The sequence below is a fragment of the Gadus morhua genome, chromosome 9, assembly GCF_902167405.1.
Source record: "Gadus morhua chromosome 9, gadMor3.0, whole genome shotgun sequence".
Lineage (NCBI taxonomy): Eukaryota > Metazoa > Chordata > Actinopteri > Gadiformes > Gadidae > Gadus > Gadus morhua.
Window position 1 is genome coordinate 17,998,303 of NC_044056.1, and position 23,294 is coordinate 18,021,596.

General features: G+C 41.6%; 4 protein-coding genes across 7 annotated transcripts in view; 3 read left to right on the forward strand and 1 right to left on the reverse strand.

Annotated features, from left to right (window-relative positions):
- Positions 1-3,283, forward strand: part of sntb2 (syntrophin, beta 2) — a 15,684-nt gene extending 12,401 nt beyond the window's left edge. The window contains exons 6-7 of the mRNA XM_030366643.1: positions 408-598; positions 953-3,283. Coding sequence (XP_030222503.1) covers positions 408-598; positions 953-1,045 — 284 coding nt within the window. The 3' untranslated portion in view covers positions 1,046-3,283. The remainder of the gene's footprint in view (positions 1-407; positions 599-952) is intronic.
- A 129-nt stretch (positions 3,284-3,412) lies between these two features.
- vps4a (vacuolar protein sorting 4 homolog A) lies at positions 3,413-9,519 on the forward strand. The gene is made up of 11 exons (XM_030366645.1): positions 3,413-3,625; positions 4,225-4,336; positions 4,519-4,663; positions 4,764-4,825; positions 5,027-5,146; positions 5,436-5,592; positions 5,799-5,947; positions 6,140-6,221; positions 6,389-6,608; positions 8,006-8,146; positions 8,552-9,519. The coding sequence occupies exons 1-11, from the start codon at positions 3,605-3,607 to the stop codon at positions 8,651-8,653; spliced, it is 1,311 nt and encodes a 436-aa protein (XP_030222505.1). The 5' UTR covers positions 3,413-3,604; the 3' UTR covers positions 8,654-9,519.
- A 625-nt stretch (positions 9,520-10,144) lies between these two features.
- Positions 10,145-17,345, reverse strand: cdk10 (cyclin dependent kinase 10). Of its 4 annotated transcripts, none has more exons than XM_030366648.1 (15): positions 17,277-17,345; positions 15,709-16,033; positions 15,255-15,496; positions 14,653-14,725; positions 14,339-14,410; positions 14,035-14,137; positions 13,708-13,789; positions 13,329-13,396; positions 13,143-13,195; positions 12,856-12,925; positions 12,370-12,429; positions 11,926-12,049; positions 11,683-11,822; positions 10,836-10,888; positions 10,145-10,752 (listed from the first exon to the last, which is right to left on the reverse strand). In XM_030366648.1, exons 3-15 carry the CDS (start codon positions 15,342-15,344, stop codon positions 10,658-10,660), a joined length of 1,083 nt encoding a protein of 360 aa, XP_030222508.1. In that variant the 5' UTR covers positions 15,345-15,496; positions 15,709-16,033; positions 17,277-17,345; the 3' UTR covers positions 10,145-10,657. The 4 variants fall into 4 exon arrangements, with proteins under 4 accessions (XP_030222508.1, XP_030222507.1, XP_030222506.1 ...); XM_030366647.1 differs by lacking the exon at positions 17,277-17,345 and adding an exon at positions 17,057-17,234; XM_030366646.1 differs by lacking the exon at positions 17,277-17,345 and adding an exon at positions 16,712-17,234.
- chmp1a (charged multivesicular body protein 1A) lies at positions 17,344-23,159 on the forward strand. Its single transcript, XM_030366650.1, has 7 exons — positions 17,344-17,479; positions 17,885-17,904; positions 17,999-18,076; positions 18,972-19,118; positions 20,135-20,263; positions 20,659-20,852; positions 21,382-23,159. Exons 1-7 carry the CDS (start codon positions 17,473-17,475, stop codon positions 21,401-21,403), a joined length of 597 nt encoding a protein of 198 aa, XP_030222510.1. The 5' UTR covers positions 17,344-17,472; the 3' UTR covers positions 21,404-23,159.
- Positions 23,160-23,294: the final 135 nt, after the last annotated feature.

Genomic DNA, 23,294 nt, shown 5'->3' on the forward strand with positions numbered 1-23,294 from the left:
GCAAACCCTCCCCATGGGTTGTTTGGTCATGACTCAGAAAAGTGCTGAAATATAATTGGCAACAATAAGAAGCGGGGGGCAGATAATGGGGCCAGATAATGTTTCTACACAATGGTTGTGTTGCAGAGAAAACAATGGTCCAAAAGATTTGGTTCTCTTTCTTTTTTTTTAACCACTTCCCTCTCATTACCTCTAAACACAGTGGGAGGAGAGGAGGATTCAGACTTACTGTAAATGCAGTCAGCCTGTTCTGCAATCACAGTTGTTGTTTTTTTGACCGGTCTCTCTCTGTCTTTCTCTTTCTCTTTCTTTCAAGCCAAACGATAAGCACACCAGCCTTCTTTTTTCTTTTTACCAGCTGCCGCCGTACACTATTTTAAAGCTCTTCTGTCTCGTTCCCCACTCAGGTTGCACCCTGAGCAGCCAAGACGTGCGCCTGACCCTGCACTACGAGAAGGGGTTCACGGTGATGCGGGAGCCGTCGGACCCCGGCGGGGGGGCCGTGCTGTACAGGTACCCCTTTGAGAAGCTCAGGATGTCGGCTGACGACGGGGTCCGCAACCTTTACCTGGACTTTGGGGGTCCGGAGGGAGAAATGGTACGTCTAACTCAGAACCAGGCTCATCTTTTCACTGCTATAGGGGGATGCTCTGCTTCCCCAACTGCTTGCATTTTTTATTGAACTTGGTAAACAAAACATAAGAGCACGAGGTGAAGTCCATGGAGGATGACTACAAGCAAGGAGAACATGTCTTTAAAAAAACAAAAGAATCGGCTGCAACATTATATAACATCTACAACTTGAAGTTGTTGATAAAGTCCCATAGTGTTGCAGCCTGTATGTTGTTGACATTACCAATACCCAACATAACCCCGTACTCTGTTCATCCTTGTCTTTCCTTCTTGCAACCCATTGAATCCCTGCCCCTCTTCCTTCTGTTTCACCCTTCAGGTGTTTGACCTCCACTCCGGGCCGAAGCCAGTCGTGTTTGTCCTCCACTCATTCCTATCGGCCAAGCTGACGCGCATGGGTCTGCTGACGTAAGCTAGCCCCGACCAGGTCAGCCGACAACCATCCTGGGGTACTGAGCCCCCCCTCCCCGCCCAAAAACAAATGAAATATTATCTATAAATATTTTTTTAAACCTACATAGTGTACAGAGGCATCGAAAGAGGCATCGGTGAAGCTAAGTTTGCGTGAATTGCTGATCTATGACTCAATGCTTGTCTAAAGAGAAAAAAAGTGCCTTCTCTTCCATCCCTTGGCTTTGAACTGCTGGTAAACTGTCGCTGGCAAGGTCAGGGAACCATAAGTTATACTTGTAGGGTTGGGTGCTGCCTGGGCACTCCAGACAGGAACAAGGTTCATGTTTTTATAGATCTGTTTCACCTAGATGACAGTATGTAGGGAGTAGGAACCAAATGGTGGTAGAAACTAAAGAGCTGTTCAGAAAAGATTCCGTAAAGCCTTTGAGGTAATATTAGGAAAACAATGTGGACAGTGTCGTTTAAAAATGTGTTCAGCACCACTCAAAATTATGCAGGAAAAGGACTATGTCAGATAATTTTGATATGGAACCGGTTTTGAACGGTTTGTTAATGTTTCATTTATGCCTAGAATTCCAGTAAAGCCTTTGATAGCGGGCAGTTTCTCAGTACATCGTTTCTGTCTCTGCTAGATCATGTGTACAATGAGAGAGAGAGTGAGAAAAAAAAGGTTTGTGTATATTGTATGTTTGCTTTTATAGATTTTGCATGCAGATTGATGATCTTGTGAGTGAGTGTTTTTTACATTGGCACTTTTACTTGCGTGAAAGTATTTTAATACTTCTGTGCATGGGTTGTTAAACACTCAATTTGTTACCACACTATCCTAAACTACTGGTGTGATTTGGATTGCCAACAGTGCCTTTTCCCATTCAGTCAATTTTGATCATTTTTAAGAATTCCTTTGTTTTTACCATCAATTTGACACAACTACACACGCTTTTGAAATGCAACACAGCAATCGTATAACTCTCACTATGTACATATGTATCTTTGTTTTAATTGTGTATGTTTCTTTTATCTGTACAAATGTATGCCATATGTAAGCATGACTTCATGATATCTTACTTAAAATGAACTCTGCTGAGATTATAATTCCTTTAAACCTTAAGTGCAGTATTTCATAAAGAATATATATTTTATCAATCGCATTCCAAGGGTAATCTTGCTTATGCTGTAGAAAATGCTAAACAAAGATGCTTAAGGATATTTGCAGTTAAACATTTATTGTCAATGCTAATTTACACATTTATTTCTACTGCATGACAATCCAATGCAGAACGCAGCCTCACCCTAAAACTATTTATAGATTATAATCAAACAAATAAGACTTCTCCAAGAGAAGTATTGCTCAGAAGCAATTATCATTCCTCTTTGTTTCCAAAAGGCATACCTTGCCCCTGAACTGCATATAACTGTATTTATTTTATTCGATTTTGAAATCATTTGATAACCTGTACCTTCTTTGAATTCTGGTATTTTTGTCTGTTACAAGACCTGAATTGTGAAGTGGAACTCAGCTTGAATGTAGATAAACTCAACCCATTGCCCCCACATTGACCCTCAGTTAATGTTTCCTATTGTCCTAATATCATTATCTTCTTTGTAGACATTCTGTGTCCTTCATATTTCATGCAAAGGTACAATAATATGTCCAATTTTATCTGGACATACATGACTAGTCCATCAGATACAATAATCTTAAGTAAATTCTAACATGCTCGGCATAATCTCACTTATTTAAGGCATCTTAGATCTACATTACTGCCACCAATTATGTTACATATTTTTTTCTGAAATTTACACGGAACTCTACACTAGTGATTGTTGTTCACTTGTATTTAACTCAGATAACATTTATATTAGAATCAGGGCATTAACATCTTCCTCTGCCCCTGGTAACAAGTCTAAGGCTTTCACTTGTGTCTGCTTTGACACCCAAGCCAATCAATTAATTTAAACTGGTGACTATATGATTTTCCAATGATCCTTTCTAAATGCAAAGCAATGCCTCAGATAATGGCATCCAAACCAAAGTTGTTGCGTACAACACAATCACCTTGCAGTAAGCGCCAGAAGCTAAATGTGTGCTGCTGCAAATCTCTTTATGATGCAACGTAGACTTATTTTAGAAAGAAGTACCATCTTTTGCTGACAACCAGTATGGAATGTATGATATAATTGTTACAACTTCAAATGTAGATACATAGATACTAATAAAACGATTAAAAAATGATCAGTGAGTGTTTTTATTCCAGATGTATAGTATACATTTTTATTTTGAATTTAAAAAAGTTTAATCTATGAAAACATAACGTGTCCGCTGGGTGGCAGCACCCGTTTGATATCTATGACCAAACCGTAAAGCGACGCAGTGTTGTTGCCTTTCCCAGACGACCCGCTGCTGCTGAGCAAAGGGAGGCTTTCATCGTTGTGTGCACTTGTTGTCATGTCAAGAGCCGACTGCCCTTTTAGCATCCAGACAAGTTAACAGGCGGATTTCAGGTGTAATCAGAGGGCATACATATTCGCTTGGATAGAAGAACTGTGAGATGAAATGACAACGTCAACACTACAGGTCCGTCACCAATACGCTAGCATAGAGACACTGCACGGTACAACGATAGATTATAGAAGACAGGCTAGCGTTGCACTGACGAGTCGGACTAGCAGTGTGTAGACTACTGTCTTTTCCTGTGTTTACCGTGGATGTAAATAAGCCATCGTGGAACCCTCATCCAGCACATGTCAACATGAACAGGTCATACATAGGTTTGGGAGGTTTGCTTGTGTATAGCAATGTCTTTAACGTTCGCATGCTAGCACTTGTATTGACGTATTTATGCATCGACAAGGCAGGAGGTATTGGCTGCCTCCTAGTCTAAAATAGTAAGTTGACCGGACTATCTATAAAACCAATAATTTGTTAGTATACTGCTTTTCGGAGAAGAATCGATAATAATCGATATTACAAGAACTTGCAATATCTGGTACTACCCTCATTTTTATTGTCAGCTACTATTTCAATAGACCATAATAAAAATAATGAATGTATTTTTGGAAAGTGATGCATAAGGAAATGTAGCTATTGTGTATGCCCCCTCCACCACTGTCCCATAATCCTACTTTGAAACACTCTGTCAACCAATGCATTTTCCATTTCAATGCTGATGGCAGAAAGCAATTGACCTCGTGACCAAAGCCACAGAAGAGGACAAGGCAAAGAATTATGAAGAGGCCCTGCGCCTGTACCAGCATGCAGTGGAGTACTTCTTGCATGCCATTAAATGTGAGTACTGTAAGCTTATAGCCTAAATATGGTTACTCATACCTTTTATTCAGTGTTATTGATATCAAATTTAACAGACAAGTACTACCTTTACATAAAAAGATTGTGTGACTCTTAACAAAACAAATAAATGGTCTGTCTGCTCTGTCCCGATTTTATGTTGGGCTCTGCCTCGCCTTCAGACGAGGCCCATAGTGACAAGGCCAAGGAGAGCATTAGAGGGAAATGCATGCAGTACCTGGACCGCGCAGAGAAGCTCAAAGACTACCTGAAGAACAAGGACAAGCAGGGCAAGAAACCGGTCAAGGAGGCTCAAAGCAATGACAAGTAGGCAGTCTCTCCAGATTCATAGTGGCACACCACACTGGACTGTATGACGTTTAGTTCTCCTTATGTGTTTGTGTTTGTGTCTGTGCGTCTGCACTAGGAGTGACAGTGACAGTGAGGGGGAGAACCCTGAGAAGAAGAAACTGCAGGAGCAGCTCATGGGTGAGATTATGCATCATGTCATCAAGCCAATGTCTGCCATAAAGTGATCCGTTGACTCACTTGTATGGATTAAACCAGTTGTAGCATATACATTTAATGTCACGGTTCAAAAATACCTTTATTGACATCATGCATAGTCTTTCATTCATATTTGTGATGAGGGTGTCTACATGTGGAACACCGAGCTATCCCTGTGCACAGGCGCCATCGTCATGGAGAAGCCAAACGTCCGGTGGAATGACGTCGCTGGCCTGGAGTGCGCCAAGGAAGCACTGAAGGAAGCCGTCATCCTGCCCATCAAATTCCCTCACCTCTTCACAGGTGAATCGGAGGCCTAACCCGCACTCTCTCCTTCCCCACATCTATCACTGGATCTCAGCCATATGAATACACCCAGAGGGTCAGAGACTGACCTGAGTTTTGTTGGGGTTAATTTGGCAATATCACCCAATCATGCTGAGGCTATGTAATAACTTACCCTCGATATTATTTATGTTTGGATTTTCTGACATACATCCCCAGGGGAATTTAATGTTTATTGAATTCACTAGAATATTTCTGTGTTGTCATGTTGTTTACTATTCTGCTCGTGTGGCTTCATGTCTGTCAGGCAAGCGGACCCCATGGAGAGGCATCCTGCTGTTTGGGCCCCCAGGAACGGGAAAGTCCTACCTGGCCAAGGCCGTGGCCACGGAGGCCAACAACTCCACCTTCTTCTCCGTCTCCTCCTCTGACCTCATGTCCAAGTGGCTGGGAGAGAGCGAGAAGTAGGTCCAGATTTGTCTGTCATGTTCGCTTATCTTAGAAATACAAAAATACAGGTATTTTAAGGAGATATTTTGGGATATTGTAGGCTAATCAAAAGGTCTGAAAGACTCCTCAAGGGGTCTTGAAGAAACAAAATTGGACAGAAAAGTTTCTCATTCATGGGGTAGAGTCTTCAGTCCTGTTCCTTCTCTCCTCTCCTCTGCAGACTGGTGAAGAATCTGTTTGACCTGGCCCGCACGCACAAGCCCTCCATCATCTTCATCGACGAGGTGGACTCACTGTGTGGCTCCAGGAACGAGAATGAAAGTGAAGCCGCCCGGCGAATCAAGACAGAGTTCCTGGTTCAGATGCAAGGTGGGTGAACTCCAAGTCACCACCCTACACACACACGCACACACACATACACACACACGCACACACACACCCTCCACACCACACACACAGAACCGCCAGCAGATGATCATTAACGGCACATCTCAGAGAAAGGACGCGTGCATGAGGAGGTCACGTCAACCCAAAGGGGCGGGGTGTTGTGTTTGTTCCCAGGGGTTGGGAACAACAACGACGGGATCCTGGTCCTCGGAGCCACCAACATACCCTGGGTGCTGGACGCCGCCATCCGCAGAAGGTCAGTGGCCGCCTGGAAGGGCTCAGAGCTGATAACCCCGCCCCGACGACCACCAGAGCCAACTAGAACAATCCCCCCCGGCTTCCTTCCCGCGGTGTCCCTTTGCATCGTCCTTGTCTTTTTCCAGCCGATGATACAGCGCCGGCTTTGTCGTCTCCGGCCCCCAGGTTCGAGAAGCGCATCTACATCCCCCTGCCGGAGGAGCCGGCCCGGTCCCAGATGTTCCGCCTCCACCTGGGCAACACGCCCCACAGCCTGACGGAGCCCGACCTGCGGCAGCTGGCCCACAAGACGGAGGGCTACTCCGGGGCGGACATCAGCGTCATCGTGAGGGACGCCCTCATGCAGCCCGTCAGGAAGGTCCAGTCGGCCACACACTTCAAAAAGGTTGGCTGGTCTTTGTGTCTCGAGTCTTGTCGTGTGCTTTGCCCCATATATGATTTGATGAATTTTTTGGGGCGCACTGCGAATGCAAAGGCAAGATCGCTTGGGCTTAAGCTTCAAATTTAATGAAGTAATAATTTGATATATATATTAGAGCTGTCAGTTAAACGCGTTATTAACGGCGTCAACGCAAACCAAATTTAACGGCGTTAAATTTTTTATCGCGCGATTAACGCAATTGTTTTATAAAAAAATATTTTTTTTTTTTTTTTTTTTCTCAAAACAAAGAAGCAGTAGCCTGACTGCTATGTTCAAATGACATTTGTTCACAGCAGTCGTTTAATTGCACTATAGGCTTTTTTTTTGTATCGTCCTGTTTTGATCAGTGTATATGCCAATGTTGTTATCAATAAAAAATCATTTGCACAAGGCAAGCCGATGCACTTCACCATGTTGATAGGAGAATTAAAATGAGAAGAATTATGGGACAAAAAAATCAAGGGATATTTAGCATAGAAAAAAAAAATGCGATTAATCGCGATTAATTAGAGTTAACTATGACATTATTGCGATTAATCACGATTAAATATTTTAATCGCTTGACAGCTCTAATGTATATATATATATAATAATAGCTTAATTACTATTAAAGTAAACAACACTGTTTCAAGTTTCAGAATTATTCAATAGTGCTGCCAATAAACAAAATAATTATTGAACATAAAATATAAATTGTAAACACTCCGTTTCAGAAATCTCCAGTACTGCAGCCAGCAAAAATAACTAAAAAAAATCAATGTATACAATTTAAAAGAACAAATACAAAAAAAGTTTCAGAAATCTCCAATTGACAAAAATAAGTACTCGCCGTAAATGGGCTCGTCCACAGGTCTGTTGTTAAAGTATAAGTGAACCCACTGTTGCAGCTGGGCCTATATCATTTTTTTGGGCATGGCGTTTTAGGAAGGAGGAGGCCTGTTCTGACCCACGGCAACCTTGTGATACTGTTTTATGAGCGTTGTAATCAGCGATGTTGTGTATGAACTGGCCACACACCGTAGTGTTGTACTGAGAAGCCCAACCCTCTCTCTGACAATATCGTCAGAACCAACGGCTGTCCAGAACGATTTCTTCCTATCCACAAGCTAAGGAATTTTTCACCCATTTAAGGTTTTCTCTTCATCACTTCCCTTGGACATAGAGCAAATAATTCAAACGTCATGCAGGGTCAGAATGATATTAATTACTACCGAAAAGTCAAATAGCGATAGGAACGATAGATGGACATTTTTCTCTCGTGCCCCGATATATATATCATCATATCAAACAGCCCTAACGTGTTGTGTCGAGTTGTGTGTTGAATATGTGATTCGGTTCTCCGTCACCTTGTTGCGTTGCAGGTGCATGGTCCGTCACGTAGCAACGCTCAGCTTATGGTAGATGACCTCTTGACCCCCTGTTCCCCGGGGGACCCTGATGCCATAGAGTTGACCTGGATGGACGTGCCTAGTGACAAGCTGCTGGAGCCCATAGTATGCATGGTGAGACACACACCCACCCAGGCACACACACACACACATAGTGTAATAACACATTTAAATGCCCAGTGAGTGACTTATCTCCGTACTATATCCCATGATGCATTGGGGCTTTCATTGTCATCAGATACATATAATAGAGAGGGTCCCTTTGGTTTGGCATACACATTCCTCAGGATAGAAGTCTTTACGCTTAAATGGGGACAAAGGAAAAATAAATGGTTACCAAATCAGCACGTCAGCTAGTTTGTGTGACCAATACACGTTACGTTGATGGATTTCTGGCACATAATTAGTCTCAGAATTCCCCATATACTTATCCCTATCCTATTTGGGGTTCACTATGTATGGAATAGGGAATGAGGGAACAAGCAAGCCCAATTGAACACAGCCTCTTGTCTCTTCCAGTCGGACATGTTGCGCTCTCTGTCCACCACGCGTCCCACCGTCAACTCTGAGGACCTGCTGAAGGTCACGAAGTTCACAGAGGACTTTGGAATGGAGGGCTGAATAGGAGACAAAGCCCCTTCCCGTCTCCCCAAAGGCTCCATCTCCTCTCACTGGCTCCCTTGTACCAAGTTCCCCTCAAGTTAAGCCCAGCTACTGTACTTAATCTCACTCCCTCCTTCTCCCTCTCCCCTGCGTCTTCTCTGATTGGATGTACGTGAGTCACTGCCTTTCATGGATTTTTACGTAAAAACAGATGGTGCCTAAAAAATAACAAAAAAAAGTACCTGATGGGGTGAGAGTTGTCTTTTTGTTTTCTCGAATCTGGTCCATGCACTGTTTTTGAATCTTTGGATGAGGTTGAAGAGAAAAATAGTCTAAAAGACAGAGTGGACAACAGCCTGTGTTTCCTGTCCGGTCTTAGACGCTACCTAGTATCTTTTTGAATCTACATGTTACCTGACGTAGAACACGGATTCCGTTTAGTCCGTCCCTTCTCATAGTCTACCGCTTAGACTACAGTCTTTTAAAGGATTTGACTGAACGTGCTGCATATTAGCTTGATATAAGCTTTAAGGAACAAACATCAATTATGTTTGTACTTTATTGTTCCAGGCATGTGGATGTTTGTGTGCATCTGCTGTCGTTTCATTTGTTATTGTTAATTTATTTGTGTGTTAATGTTTTAACACATTTAAGGTTGGCTTTGTTCATTTTTTTACTTTTTCATTTTTTTAGTGATATGTCAATCCAATTGTGATTGGCATACATCACTGGCTGTTTCCGTAAACCGTTGCTGCCAGCTGAAAAAAATTGTTCGACTCATAATATCTGAAGAACAGTATGGCTCACCAAGAAAGAAATCACAAAAGAGGATTCACTTTTCAAAATGTTTGAAAATCTTAAAATTAAAGTTCTTGGTTGGTTTACCGGTGCTTCTTTGCAAACCTTGTTTTAAAGCACTTTTTCAGACGTATTTAATTTATGCAGCTCAGTATTTAAGTCATTTAACTGTGTGAATGCTGTTTAGTATGCAACAGATATTGACATCTTTCCCCAGTATTTTCTCAATTGTGATGCCGGATCTATGTACGTTTCAATTCTGTTTTCTAGCATCATTGTACCCAGTAACTTAGATTATCATCAGGAGGTTGTGTGGTTACTTCAGTGTTGTCCTCCAACCCTCCCCTCCCAACAACTAATCTTAACAATGATACTTCAGAAATCAATTGTTTAGAGATGTTTGACTGAGCAATATTGCTGCTATCTATGCGTATTTGAAGGTACATCATATGTTTCAATTGCAAAGTCAGTTTATAATAAACTAACGTACTACTAGTCATAAAATGTTATTATAATTACTTGAATAATCGGAAGGAAATAAAATGTCTACATTTCAACTTTTAAATGAATGTTTCTTTGTTCCAGCAAGATTGACGGCATCTACAGCAAAGCGAAAAGTCGATAACATATATAAAAAAAGGATCAAGATATACAGATGCATGCATCACAGGTTTGATTTTTCTATACTACACAGTCACCGTATACTTAAGATAAAATATATCCGATTCATTTATTATCAAAGGACAAAAAAAAAATCATGTTTGGTTGTCCACAATGGTTTGTGTTCATAAACAGTCATAGTAGAATCATAGTAGAATCCAACAAGTTGCGTGGGCTTGATCTATTTTTCACTCATTTCGGAGCAGCACTTTGAGTCCACTTATACGTACTACTTCAGGCTCCTCTCCAAGATGGTGCTGAAACCTTAAGAAACGACCTTAAATATCCTCTATACGCTGAGGTCATCTGCAAAGGCCCACCTGCAAATGCCAATCCTACAAAAGGCAGAACATTTCATAAAAAATGTCTTATTGGATACTTACATATTTTTTTACATGCATGTGATCAACATGTACACGGGTAGCCAGCAAAAGCAAAGGGTTTCTTGTATTCAGTGGAGAGGGAGAGAAGGAGCCTTCTGATCTTTGACAGATCATTGTTATTGTGGAATAGGATGCTGTCGTCGTGGCGAGGGGGGGGGGCTTGTCCTCAACTTTCGTCCCATCACACCTTGCTTCGTTTGGGACGGCTCTCTACGCGAGGTGCCGCACGCTTGTTGCGGTGGTGTGGGAAGGTTGGCATCAGTTCGGGTTCACATGCTGGAGTTCAGTGAGATCGATTAATGCACAAAAACATTACACACGCGCAATTTTATATGTATATATATGGCCGATATACTCACGTAGAGGTTTCTCCTTAAAATAAGAACTATCCAAGCAATCTTTGGCAGTTGCTCTGAAATTGAAATGTTTGAAAATTGTCTGACTTTAAGTGGTTAACCTTTTAATAATCAGGGGTGCATTACTGTGTGTGTGCACATTAGGGGTGGGTATTGCCAAAGAAGTCACGATTCGATTCGTATCACATGCCACGATGCAATTCTATCACGATGCATCGCGATACTTAAATTATTGCGATGCATTGCGAATTTTCACTGAACACTGTTAAAAAAAAATGAAGCCATTACCAGTGGCTGACTGGCTGTGTATGATCTGGATAGTGTGTTCAATTGATAGCTCAAAGCAACTCAATTCATACATAGCTGTATTTATTGAAACGACTATTACTGGATACACTGACAAGAAGTGCTAAGGATCTATAAAACTTAAAATAGCAAAATAAGGATAATCAGTGCCGTTTACATGGCCTCAGTGGTCCTTTAAACCAATGAAATGAAAACATTCAAACATTTCCCCTTTTGGAAGTAGCTGCCATTATAACAGTATCATTTCATAAACATAAGAGGACAAACTGATGCCACAAAAAGTGAATAGGCTTTATAAAACTATATAAAAAAATAATAATAATTTTTTTTTTTTTAATTAATAATCGATTCTTGGCGTCAACAATCGATGCAGTAGATCGTGAAAATTAGAATCGCGATGCATCGTCATGACGATTATTTGGCACACCCCTAGTGCACATGTATGGGCGCATGCATATATTTATGTAGCACATTTACACAGTGTGTAGATCATAGAAGTTTATGTATGCAGCATGTGTGTATCATATGGGAGTGCAGGCCGTACCTGCGCTGGGGATTGTACATGAAGAGAAGGTTGAGCAGTCTGTGGCCGGCTTCCGACAGCCAGGTGAATTTGTTTTTCAGGTTGTTGTAGGGCTGCTTCCTCAGACTATACTGACCAACCAGAGGAAGCCGGGAGAAACCCTGGCACAGACACAGACATCCGGGTTAACTTTAAGCGGCCAAAATAACAAGAAAAAACATGTTTTGTTCCATGCCATGTACATGGTGAGTGGGACGTCCTTACAGGCCAGATGTTGTCATTGGGCGTTCCCAGTAGCTGGACGATGAGGTCCACCTGCTGGATCTCTGAGCCTCCAGGCAGCAGGGGCTTGTGGGCCAGCAGCTCAGCCACGATACAGCCCACTGCCCTGCAGAGAAACAGCGACATGAGGCGACGCTCACTTCACCTGTGTCGTTGCATCAGACTTCATCAATGTACCTTCCTGCAGCATGCTTTTTCCTAATTGCTTGAACAAATACTTAATTCAGTTTAAGAAGCATGAGGTCAAAAGGGGAAAGGGTCATCAGGAATGGACTGGACCCGCTCTATTTTATATTAGTGGTTCCATTCACAATGTATTGCGTGTCGTGGTATAATTGCATATTTTGGCAAGTACATTCCCATACAGTTCAACAGCTTCATTGTCCTTTCCAGGCAAATTGTCATCATGTTACATTTGAAACCCACCACATATCTAGTGCAGTTGTCTGTGTTTTTGTCCCGAGAAGGAGCTCTGGGGCTCTATACCTTCAGAGACAGAGACAGAGGTGGTCAAGTGTTGGGCAGAATAAAAGTATACAATTTAACAACCCGTCAAGCAAATCCGATATATTAAATAAAACCGATGACATGAGCTAGACCCTTCAAATGAGGAAATGTCCTTAGGTAGACACAGACACAGCCTGCCAGTCATGCAAGCAGGTGGGTGAGGTAGAGGTCAGAGAGGCGGTAAAACAGAGTGGATCTAAGGAGAAGGGATTAGCAAGGAGGGATTACAGGGATGAGTTTCCATTGTGCCAGCACAAGGACATAGTGAACGCACACACACACACACACACACACACACACACACACACACACACACACACACACACACACACACACACACACACACACACACACACACACACACACACACACACACACACACACACACACGCTCACACAACTCACCATAGTGTCACCACTCGGGGGGTCATCGGCTGTACAGGGATACCGTACACGCGGGCCAAACCAAAATCAGCTGCAGAAAGGTCTTTTTTAATTCTTATTTGGAGCAATATTTTTTAAAACACAGCAGACTCATCCCATCAATCATGTAGCTAGGACGTAATGCTATTAGTTAACAGAATAATCCCCAGGTGCCTGGCCACTGTGTGTGCTAGTGTTCTTGGACAGTTCCAATAGGATTATGATAGGAGGGGGGGGGGGGCAGGGGCATAGTAACATTGACAGTTTACCTATCTTGACGCATCCCTTGTCGGTCATCAGTAAATTAGAAACCTTCAGGTCCCTGGTTGGGCAAAATGATCATGACCAGATAGGAAATTAGTTCCATGAACAATAAATGTGATATATTGCCATTTATAAATACATTCAGAGACGCTAACTATATCTATTGCAACATTGTGTTGGACAGGACCGACCTGTGCAACATGAAGTTATGGTGAAGATACTCCAGGCCTCGTAGCAACTGAAGCACTATACACTTGACCTAGGAGAGAGAGAGTGAGATCCCTTCATAACTACAGTACAGAAAATGGATATGGTTTGTGTGTGTGGTTTATCTTCTTCCAATTTGGTTTCACACACACACACACACATATGTATATTTATATATATAAAAAAATCTGTTCGTAAATATGTAGACTGAATCTAGAGGCCTTCTCAGACAAGATCACGTCATGTGGTAGATCACTTAACCTCTAGTTCAGCTCAGGACTGCAGACATTAGCTAACTAAGTCAGAGGCAGCCAGAAAAGGGGGGGGGGGGGGTGCGCGAGGGGAATTGGGTCTGTGCAGTACCTGGGCCTCTGAGAAGGGTGTCTGCATGTTCTCAAGTAAACTGGCCAGGTCCTGCTCACAGTAACTCATCACCAGGAACAGGCTGAAGTGGAGAAAAGCAAATATAAGCACTAGATATTACAGATTTAATGTAGGTAAATGCGAACGGAAGCAGTCCATTGCATGTCTTGCTTAATTGTAATTCTTTATTTCTTATAGAACATAAAATCACAGATACTCAACAACAATTAACACAAGAACATCAAATATTTGTATATCTGACACTGGCATTCAAGTGCCCGTCAGTTTAAACTCTTGGTTTCCTGTGTATGCGCGTGGGCCTGGTACCTCTCCAACTGACTCCCTACGACCACCTCCTTCAGCTCCACTATGTTGACATGCCTCAGTCTCAGCAGTAAGGTGATCTCACGGAGGCTGCTGATGGGAATGCCTGTGTGAATCCATAATATTATATACACATTACACACAATACATGGAAACAAGAGCATACGCGTCAAAGCTGCTTTGACAACGGTCAACGGACTTTACTAATGGTGGCCATCTTAGTCATTCATCGATATACACGCTGGGCTATTAAATCAAATCTGTGGAACTGTACGAGTACGATTTCCATAGTCCGACAGAGACTCACCATCTTTCTCTTTGTCCATGCGGACCTTCTTCAACGCTACAATCTCATCAGACCTGGTGTCTCGAGCTCGGTCTACATTTGGGGAAATAAAGGGTGGACATTTATTTGTTTAGCTATGCTGACATAGTGGAATAATATCCTATTTGAGCAACTGCTAAGTGGGGGGGGGAAGCAATCACATACGAGTCAGGGAAGTATCAAAGAAAGGGGTGGGTTTTTATTTGCGTTTTCATGAGTTTATGTTCAAAACTACCGAGAGCCAGACAGAGTACAAACCGTCCACTTCTGCATGGATACCTAGTATGGATACTTACACACAATACCATAGGTCCCTTCCCCAATTCGGTTGAATTTCTCAAACTCTTTGACACTTCGGCAGGTCCCAAACTGGAAAAGAAAGGGGGGGAATAAAGAGAGGGAAGGCAAATAGCACTACAGATTGTCTTGGATGAGGGATAAACCCGTACTCTTTAAGTTAATGAAGAATCTACAAAGATTGCCAGAAATTATCTCTGACGTTAGGGACGAAACCCATTAACCTCTTACTGCCCATGTACCAGCTTCTGAAACGTGGCCCTGAATGACAAGGGCCAGTCATATCTCAATGACCCTTGATGTTTGAGTGCAGAAATCAACTGTAATTACATCATAAAGGTAAGGATATGTGAAGGTCTTAGTTGAATTAGAAAGGAAGGATCCATGGAAAGGATAAGCTGACAAATGTCCTTGATGCTTTAAACTAAACAGTTAGCCACGAATAACATGGTCTGCACAGGGCTGTTGTAGGGCCAAGTATGTAATGTATGCATGAACTCTAATCTCACGTTCACATTGTCAAGCTTGGTAGTAACCCGACTATAACATGTTTATCTTTCACAATAACTAGTATAACAATAGCTAGTTGGTTATTCCTTACCCTATCACTTTGTGGCACGGTAAATGTTTTATTGTTCTTGATCGATTTGAGCCTAATGGGATCCGGTTCATCATCTCCAACATTATCCATCTTGTCAATTAAAACGGCATACAGCTAAGCAAAAGTAGAATGATTATGCTATCTACAAATCCCAAACAACTAGGGAGCGTGTGCAGCCATTGTTTTGTATCGCTTTTAAACTGGACAACCATGAGCTTTTCCGGAGTTCAGCAGCGTCATCTCTGCAATCATGACACCAAAAAGAGATACATTATTCATAAACTGTATAACAATAACCATATACATTATATGCATAGATTGCAGCTTGTCACACTATTGTATTGTATTTGGAGTATGCATCGCATATAATTTGCATAATAAGCCAACAAAATATACCAACATAAATAATGATTAAAGGCACTATATTGATATAACATGTGTATCCTTGTGTCACCTGTGTGTCATCTGGGATCCACAACCAGCAGGACCACAAGCTGCGTGTACATCATCATCAGAGTGGGGTTTTCTTTAGTAAAATGGAAGGGTTTTACTCTTCTTGGTGATCTTGCAGATAGTACAGTTCCATCAGAATCACGTTTTGTTGCTATTTATTGGTTTGCGTCCAACAAAAATCGGGGTTGAAGTCGGCCTCCTTTCTTTGATGGCATCGGCTATGGTCATGGTGGATGGCGAAGCGTAGATGTCCTCTCGGGAAGGGGCCGTGATAAGGATGACAGGGAGAGAACCTGAAGTCTCAATGTTGTTCTGTGATGACAAATCTGTAATGTACATTTTGCAGAAATAGGTTGCATGGTTTTCTACAAACAATATGTAATGAAGACATGGTGGTTTTGTGCAATACCCCATCAATTGAGCTCCTGCGGTTACACTTTATCTCTCTCATGTTGACTATTTGCAGTGTATACGAGGGGGCTACTTTAACTGTGTCGTAAATATCCAAAAATGATCTCATAACAATGATAATAGCCTGATGGAGTGGAGAGCTGCATGATCAAATATAGTTACCAAAGAGTATTACAATTAGGTTCGTTTGCGAAGAGGTTTTCAAGCAGATTTAACCAGGCTAGATAGAAGTCAGTCATCTAAACTTGACATATTCAAGCTCAAAATCTTCATAAAATACTAGTCATCTATTATTATTCTTTCTTTCTTTCTTTCCTTTTCCAGATGTACAATTACATTAAATGTTACTTTATTTCAGACACATAGGTTCAGTAAACAAAAGGACGATACAGGGACGCCCCGCTCCAAGACAATTAGCCTAAGGGGTTGCTCTTAACAACACATACTGCATTTAATCACGGCATTGTATAGTCTGGGAGTATAGGTCTGACCATAACAAAGATAGTAAAATGCATGGTGAGAAAACCATTATCGCAGCCCTCCACGATATAGCTGACCCACACTTAGAAACACACCGAAGTAAAATGTGTTACCTTTTTCTTCGCATTGACTTGAACCAGAACCCATTGAATATGTATATAGACCTTTAATAATAAGAATAAGCAGTCGAAATAAAGGATTGGTTCTCCGTAGGTTTGATCAGCGTTAAGTAGGTAGCTCGACTCAGCGATTAAGCATCTGCGCTGCCGATCTAATGGATGTTATCAGGGCCCCGCCCCGCCACCCACTTATTTTAAATAAGCTTTATTACTAAGCGTTTTTACACTGCCAAATTTGCCTGTCTTATTTGAAACTTTTTCACGGCATGGTCCACGAGTTCAATATGAAACAACGATACCTTGACACAAAGCAAAAAGAGACAGAAATGCAACACTAACGTCTGTATTATGGAGGCTATCCATCCGTAATTGCACTCCTGAAAAGAGAGCAACAAGAAACATGCACAATGACACACGCACTCGCGCGTTAACACACACACACACACACACACACACACACACACACACACACACACACACACACACACACACACACACACACACACACACACACACACACACATCGGAGAAACACCGTTTATATACATAGATACTGTACCCATAGATATTTGTTCAATGTAAGAAATGGACCGATCAGTTCGGGCATGCGCTTTGTTGTCATCCGCCCTTATACCACGTGATATCTCATAACCAGGAAATGAAGTGGTGGAAATCAAAACAAATCCACAAGCTAAGGCTAACCAAAGAGTAATCCTGTTTTGCTTGTATTGTCTGGAATCGTTAAAATATTTAAGATGGATGGTAAGAATTGCTATACAACTCCCTCACTGGATCTGTCCTGGAGCTATTTGAGATACCAACCATGGCTACGACGGATTAATAGCATTGCAACCGCTAACATTCATAGTGTGAATTATATTTGTCTCGCACAAATATCGCGAAACAATGTATGTTTCTAGCTGATTGATGAATCAACATTGCTAAAACATAATTTACCACGATCGCTGTTATAGTTTGGTTAATATGTGCTGTCTTAGATTGGTTAAGTAATCGAGCATTTATGGAAAGTAATGGGTCATGTTGGCCATGGTATGAAAAGGCCTAAACGGAAATGCAATGTAAACCTGAAAAACAGCTGAGGTGTCACCAATCGCTCTAAACTTAAGCCGTTTAACTTAACATATCTATTTTCGCCACTCTCCCCAGAAACGCTCTTCCAACTAAAGGTATATACCAACAAAATACAAGTCTTGATCTGTTGACTATAACAAAGATATATAAATGATGTTAATCATGTTTTTCTTTCTTTTTGGTTTGCAGTTCACAGCTAAACAACTCGAGAAACTAGCCAAGAAGGCAGAAAAGGATTCGGAGAAGGAACAAGCCAAGGTCAAGAAGGTAAGAAGTTGAAAATAGTCTACCAGTCAAATGAATCCTCCTCTTGGATAGAGCTCTAAGAGCATGGCTTTTCTTTTGCTCACAATCAAAATGTCAAGATATTCGACTTTTTTTATATATATAAGAATATAAGTCTTCCATTCATTATTACGAGTAATCTCAAGTATTCATTCACATTCATAAAACCAAGAATTTCGTGTATGTGTCTGTTCTTAATTTTGACTCCACTCAATGCAATGGACTTTAATTGTCCTAATGGTTAACATTAAACATGACATATATTAAATGGTGGAAACTTGACATAAAATTGAAGAATATCAATGAAAAATAATTGAAAAGTGACTTCCTCAGAAGACAGCAGAAATGTATTTAGTTCTCCCATCCCCAACTCATTTCCGTTAATCATCTCAGCTGTAGGTCAAATAGGTTTAAGGTAGTAGTGTTAAAGCTTTGCCCATGCTTTGCCGCTTTGGTTTAATATTGGCAATTGTCTCACTCATTAAATAATATACACTCAGATGATTTCAGTATTCATGCAAAAGTCTCAGCGTAGGTTCTGCAAAGGTTCAGCTCAATATGTGATATTGTACGTTTTGTGAAAAGCCATATTCTATGATCAAACATTAGGTTTGCATCAATATTTTATAAGCAGTTTTTTCAAGGCAGTGGGATGTAGTAGTACTCTTACCAAAATAAATGTTGAATTAATAATATCTGTAATGGTCCTGTTGCATGGAGTTCAGGTATTTTCTGAGATCCATAAGAGGGCACTATAAATTTGTTTATGGAGGGATAGGTGGCCAGTAGTGTAATCAATTGATTTGCATTTTTTCATTACAATTGTTTCCATCTGTTTATGTGTGTGTCTCTGTGTGCATGTGTCTGCTGTCGCCAGGCTCTTCAACAGAAGAATGTGGAATGTGCCAGAGTCTATGCTGAGAACGCCATACGGAAGAAAAATGAGGGGCTTAATTGGCTGCGTATGGCTTCCCGCGTGGATGCTGTTTCCTCTAAAGTTCAAACAGCCATCACTATGAAGGGGGTGAGTTCTGTCTGTTTTCCTTTGTCTGCTAAGCATGCCTCATAAAGAACAGGCCACGTCACATTGATTCGGGCACTGGGACCAGGCAGTTTATATGTTAATATTATATTTTGAGATGGGCCAAGTTTTGAATGTGACTAAATGATAGCCACTATACAAGATAGAAGAACATGGCCCTATTGTATGTTTATCTAAGCACAGACTAGCCACATCAGACCCCCTGCACGCTGTAACAACATACTATGTGACAGGTTCATTCTGATGCTGTACCGGATCGCTGAGATGAAACAACTTCTTCAGAACAAATGTACAATGTTGTATTAGATGTTTTACATTAAGTGGCCTTATGAAAAACGCACAGGTACTTTATTTATATGCTGCGAAACACTTTTAAACGCACTTCTCGTGTCAATTAAGAGTCAGTGGCAGTGGTCAGATAACCAAACAGCTAAAAATCTTTGTAATAATTAACATTATGCAAGGGATGCAGAATTACAGTCCTCCTTGTAAGCCTGTGACCTATAGTTTTACAGACTTAATATCTAAATACATTTTATTTATATCAAGGAACCTCATCACTTGAAACTGGTACTTTCCAACTGGATCCCAGTCGAAAAGGGAGGGGTTAGAGGGCAGGGGGTATTCAGTTGTTTACATCACCGCTGAAGTGGACTTAATTCTACACACTGCACCACACCGCACCGTTATTGGACAGAGTATTGTATGCCTAATAACCCTTTCAAATGCTGGCCAAATTAGTCCTCCCCCTCAGATCTTTGAGTCACAAATGAGAACGAATGTTCCAGTACTTCCATTTCATCATATGTAATATTTTAGCTGATTCAATTGAGCCTGAATATCTGACGTTAAGTCTTCATATAGGCGATAGGGTAGGGGGTAGGGAACACGATCCTTAACAACTAAAGAGAGTCGTAAGTGAATGCTTGCTATGAAGGCAATATAAGGGCACCTTGTTGATAAGGTGGACTAATCTCCTGCTTTGTGTTATCTATCAGGTGACTAAGAACATGGCCCAGGTTACAAAAGCTCTGGACAAAGCTCTGGGCTCCATGGACCTGCAGAAGGTTTCAGCTGTCATGGATAAGTTTGAAACCCAAGTCCAGAACTTGGATGTTCACACCTCGGTCAGTGTGTGTCTGTGTGTGTGTGTGTGTGTGTGTGTGTGTGTGTGTGTGTGTGTGTGTGTGTGTGTGTGTGTGTGTGTGTGTGTGTGTGTTTGTGTGTTCCTGCATACTTGTTTTCAATAAACCCCTTACTCCATTTTAGAACTTAATTGTAAGTTAAACTTTAATTTTTTTTGTGCATATAATCATGTTGCACCACTGTTGAGGCCCAAATAGCATAGGTCGTTTGATAAAGATACACCACTTAAATCCAACCAAAGACTCACAACCACATTCCCATTTCAAACACGATGGGTGTCTGTGGATGTCCTGCGTGGAAGACATCTCCCAGCTAAATCTGGAGTTTGCACACCGGAGGCTCTCTAAACGGGAGCTCATCTCATGTACCCCACCAGGTGATGGACGACGCCATGAGCTCGGCCACCACGCTGACCACGCCGCAGGAACAGGTGGACAGCCTGATCCACCAGATAGCGGAGGAGAGCGGCCTGGAGGTCATGGACCAGCTGAACCAGCTGCCGGCCGGGGCAGCCTCCCTGGGTGGGGAGACCTCCAGCAAACAGGACAAGGAGGACCAGCTCTCCCGACGGTATGTTGTGTCGAGCATTGTGTCGAATGGGGTGTTGTAGTAAAGGCAAAGTGTTGGTTAAAGTGAAATAATGCCATAATAATGATTGTGGTTGGTGTCGTCTTCCCATGGAGAACGTTGTTCTAGAAGAATGAGTCGGCACTTAAACGTGTCACTTTCAGATGTGTCCCATGTATTGAATTAGGAAACATGAATACAGGACATTTAATCTGAGCATTTCTTTCAAACTATATATTTTGCCCCCTGGTGGATCTTTGCAGAAGAAATCAGGCAATTTATTTATTCATATTTATTTATTTATAACACCAAATGTATGGTACCCATTGCCGAAAAGAAAACCAGTAGGCAGTGTAATTGTCATTCCTCCTCAAGGCGTGGACAGAGCTCTAATTCCCCTCTCGGTTCACAAAGCTTTTGTTAACGTTTTGGCTATTGTGCTCTTCCAGTGCATGTCTTTCCCTTGCACTTCACACAATTGGTTTTAAACATTTAAAACGTTTTACTCACTCTGTTTCATCTGTATCTTTAGGTTGGCTGCACTTCGGAACTGAGAAGATATAACAGAAATAGCGGTTGGGCTATAAATGGTCACCGTGGGAGACAGACCAAATTAAAGGCAGCACTGGACACACACATTGTGTGTGTGCGTGAGTGAATGTGTGTGCGTGCGTGAGTGAATGTGTGTGCGTGTGTGTTTGTGTGCATGGGTGAATTTGTTGAGGTGTTTTAACTGTTGGTACTTAATCAGCCTATTGATTACCTTCCCCTTGGTCTATAAATACACTTCCACACACTGGCCAGGAATAACACCTGAGAAGGCACAACTCCCGGCAGTTTCCCACTCTCTCTGTCTCTCACGAGGACCCATTTGCAATTCAATCCATCTCTTCTCTGTTTGGCACCTTTTCTAATACCCCCTTTGCCCTCCTTTTACCTTTTGGCTGAAAGAGAGGCCCTATTGTTTGTCTTCCTCAATTCTACTGGCGCTCATCTCCTCCCAGTCACACTACGTTCACCCAGAAACATACACACACACAAAACATGCATAGAGAAGACTAACACACGCCCTCGCTAACAATCACAACTATGTTTTTGGGCGTTTGCTTTAACAACCTCCTTACAATACGGGATGAGAATGCGAGTAGATGTAGTATATATAGATAGGGAGGTTACAGGCTATACTATACTTGGGTGCATATGGTTTGAAGTTAAATATGTATTTTTGCCCCCCTTGATGTGTTTTGGTCTTCTGTCAACCTGCGGTTTGACAGATGTCTGCCTGTATTGGGTGAGGGTATGAAGAGGGCCACTCTCATTCTGTCTATCAAAACTGCTCTTTAAGTGTTGACGAGACCAGTCAAGACGTGAGGAATTAAAAATAAATAAGGTGCATATAATACAAATATTAATTGTAGGTGTGTAAGCCTCAAACCAATATAACAGCTAATACCTTAGTGGTATTTTTTCTTTCTTCTTCGTTTGTGTCTTATTTTCATGGTTTGTTGTGGGTTTCTCTGTATATTTTCTCCTTTGTTTTCATACATTTATGTTGTTTTTCCTGCTGTCCACGTGGCATGCCTTACTCAGGGTGCAGGTGCTTGCATCGGCACTTTGTCCTTCTGTGCCTGAAGAGCAGCCTTTTAGGAGGCTAACAATAGTTGGCTGAAGCATTGAATGCTGTTGACTGCCATTTATCATACTGCTGCATGTCGCTGTCAAGAGGGTTCAAATGCATTGGGAGAAATGTAAGACCAATTCTGATTTTAAAATAAATTCTCCTTACAAGCGAAGGTATAGGCTAAGTGTCACAGGCCAAAGGGGACTTTTGTGTGGACATCTTTTTGTTTTTGTTCTGAGGACATCGGTTTTGCTAAAAGATAGATTCATTGACTAACATCTCTCAAAGCTATTTCTTGGAAACCGGTCCCAGTCTCCACGTCTTATTTTCTGTTGATTTATATTTGCTGTATCTCATCTTACCAGTTGGCACATCTTTTCCACACATATTGAGAAGTATATGTCATTGAATGTGTACCACTAAACAGCAGAAATCAAGATGCAAATTGTATTACATTTTAGCTGGGTTGGTGTTGATTGTATTTTGACCAGGACCTTTCCACAAGGTTTGTTCTCTGTTTGGGGACATTAACCCCGCTGGCACAGAGACATAACAGAGAACACGGATCACCTTTGGAGTATATCCTTTGCTTTGAATATGGGAAGGGTTATTTATACTCATCATTACAGACCTCCCAGTGCATTTGTTTTATATATTTATCTTGCTAAATAAAATCAATTTCCCTCCAATGCAAGTCTTGGGTTTTTGCTTCCATTGTTGTTTTCTAAGTGCCTATAAAGATGAATATGTGGCACCATGTTTAACCATAACTGCATATCCCCATCCACACTTGACTTTAATAAGCACCCTTTTCACTCAAGGGC

What these genes read in the sequence shown, in the direction of transcription:
- vps4a (XM_030366645.1), top strand. Translation starts at nt 3,605, where the DNA reads ATGACAACGTCAACACTACAG. An exon ending in ACTGCAGGAGCAGCTCATGG is followed by an intron (nt 4,826 to 5,026) that starts GTGAGATTATGC and finishes CCCTGTGCACAG; the next exon opens with GCGCCATCGTCATGGAGAAG. An exon ending in ATTCCCTCACCTCTTCACAG is followed by an intron (nt 5,147 to 5,435) that starts GTGAATCGGAGG and finishes CATGTCTGTCAG; the next exon opens with GCAAGCGGACCCCATGGAGA.
- cdk10 (XM_030366648.1), bottom strand. Translation starts at nt 15,344, where the DNA reads ATGGATAATGTTGGAGATGATGAACCGGATCCCATTAGGCTCAAATCG. An exon ending in CATGGACAAAGAGAAAGATG is followed by an intron (nt 14,138 to 14,338) that starts GTGAGTCTCTGT and finishes GGATTCACACAG; the next exon opens with GCATTCCCATCAGCAGCCTC. An exon ending in CCAATGACAACATCTGGCCT is followed by an intron (nt 11,823 to 11,925) that starts GTAAGGACGTCC and finishes TGTCTGTGCCAG; the next exon opens with GGTTTCTCCCGGCTTCCTCT.
- chmp1a (XM_030366650.1), top strand. An exon ending in AAACGCTCTTCCAACTAAAG is followed by an intron (nt 17,905 to 17,998) that starts GTATATACCAAC and finishes TTTGGTTTGCAG; the next exon opens with TTCACAGCTAAACAACTCGA. An exon ending in GAGGACCAGCTCTCCCGACG is followed by an intron (nt 20,853 to 21,381) that starts GTATGTTGTGTC and finishes CTGTATCTTTAG; the next exon opens with GTTGGCTGCACTTCGGAACT.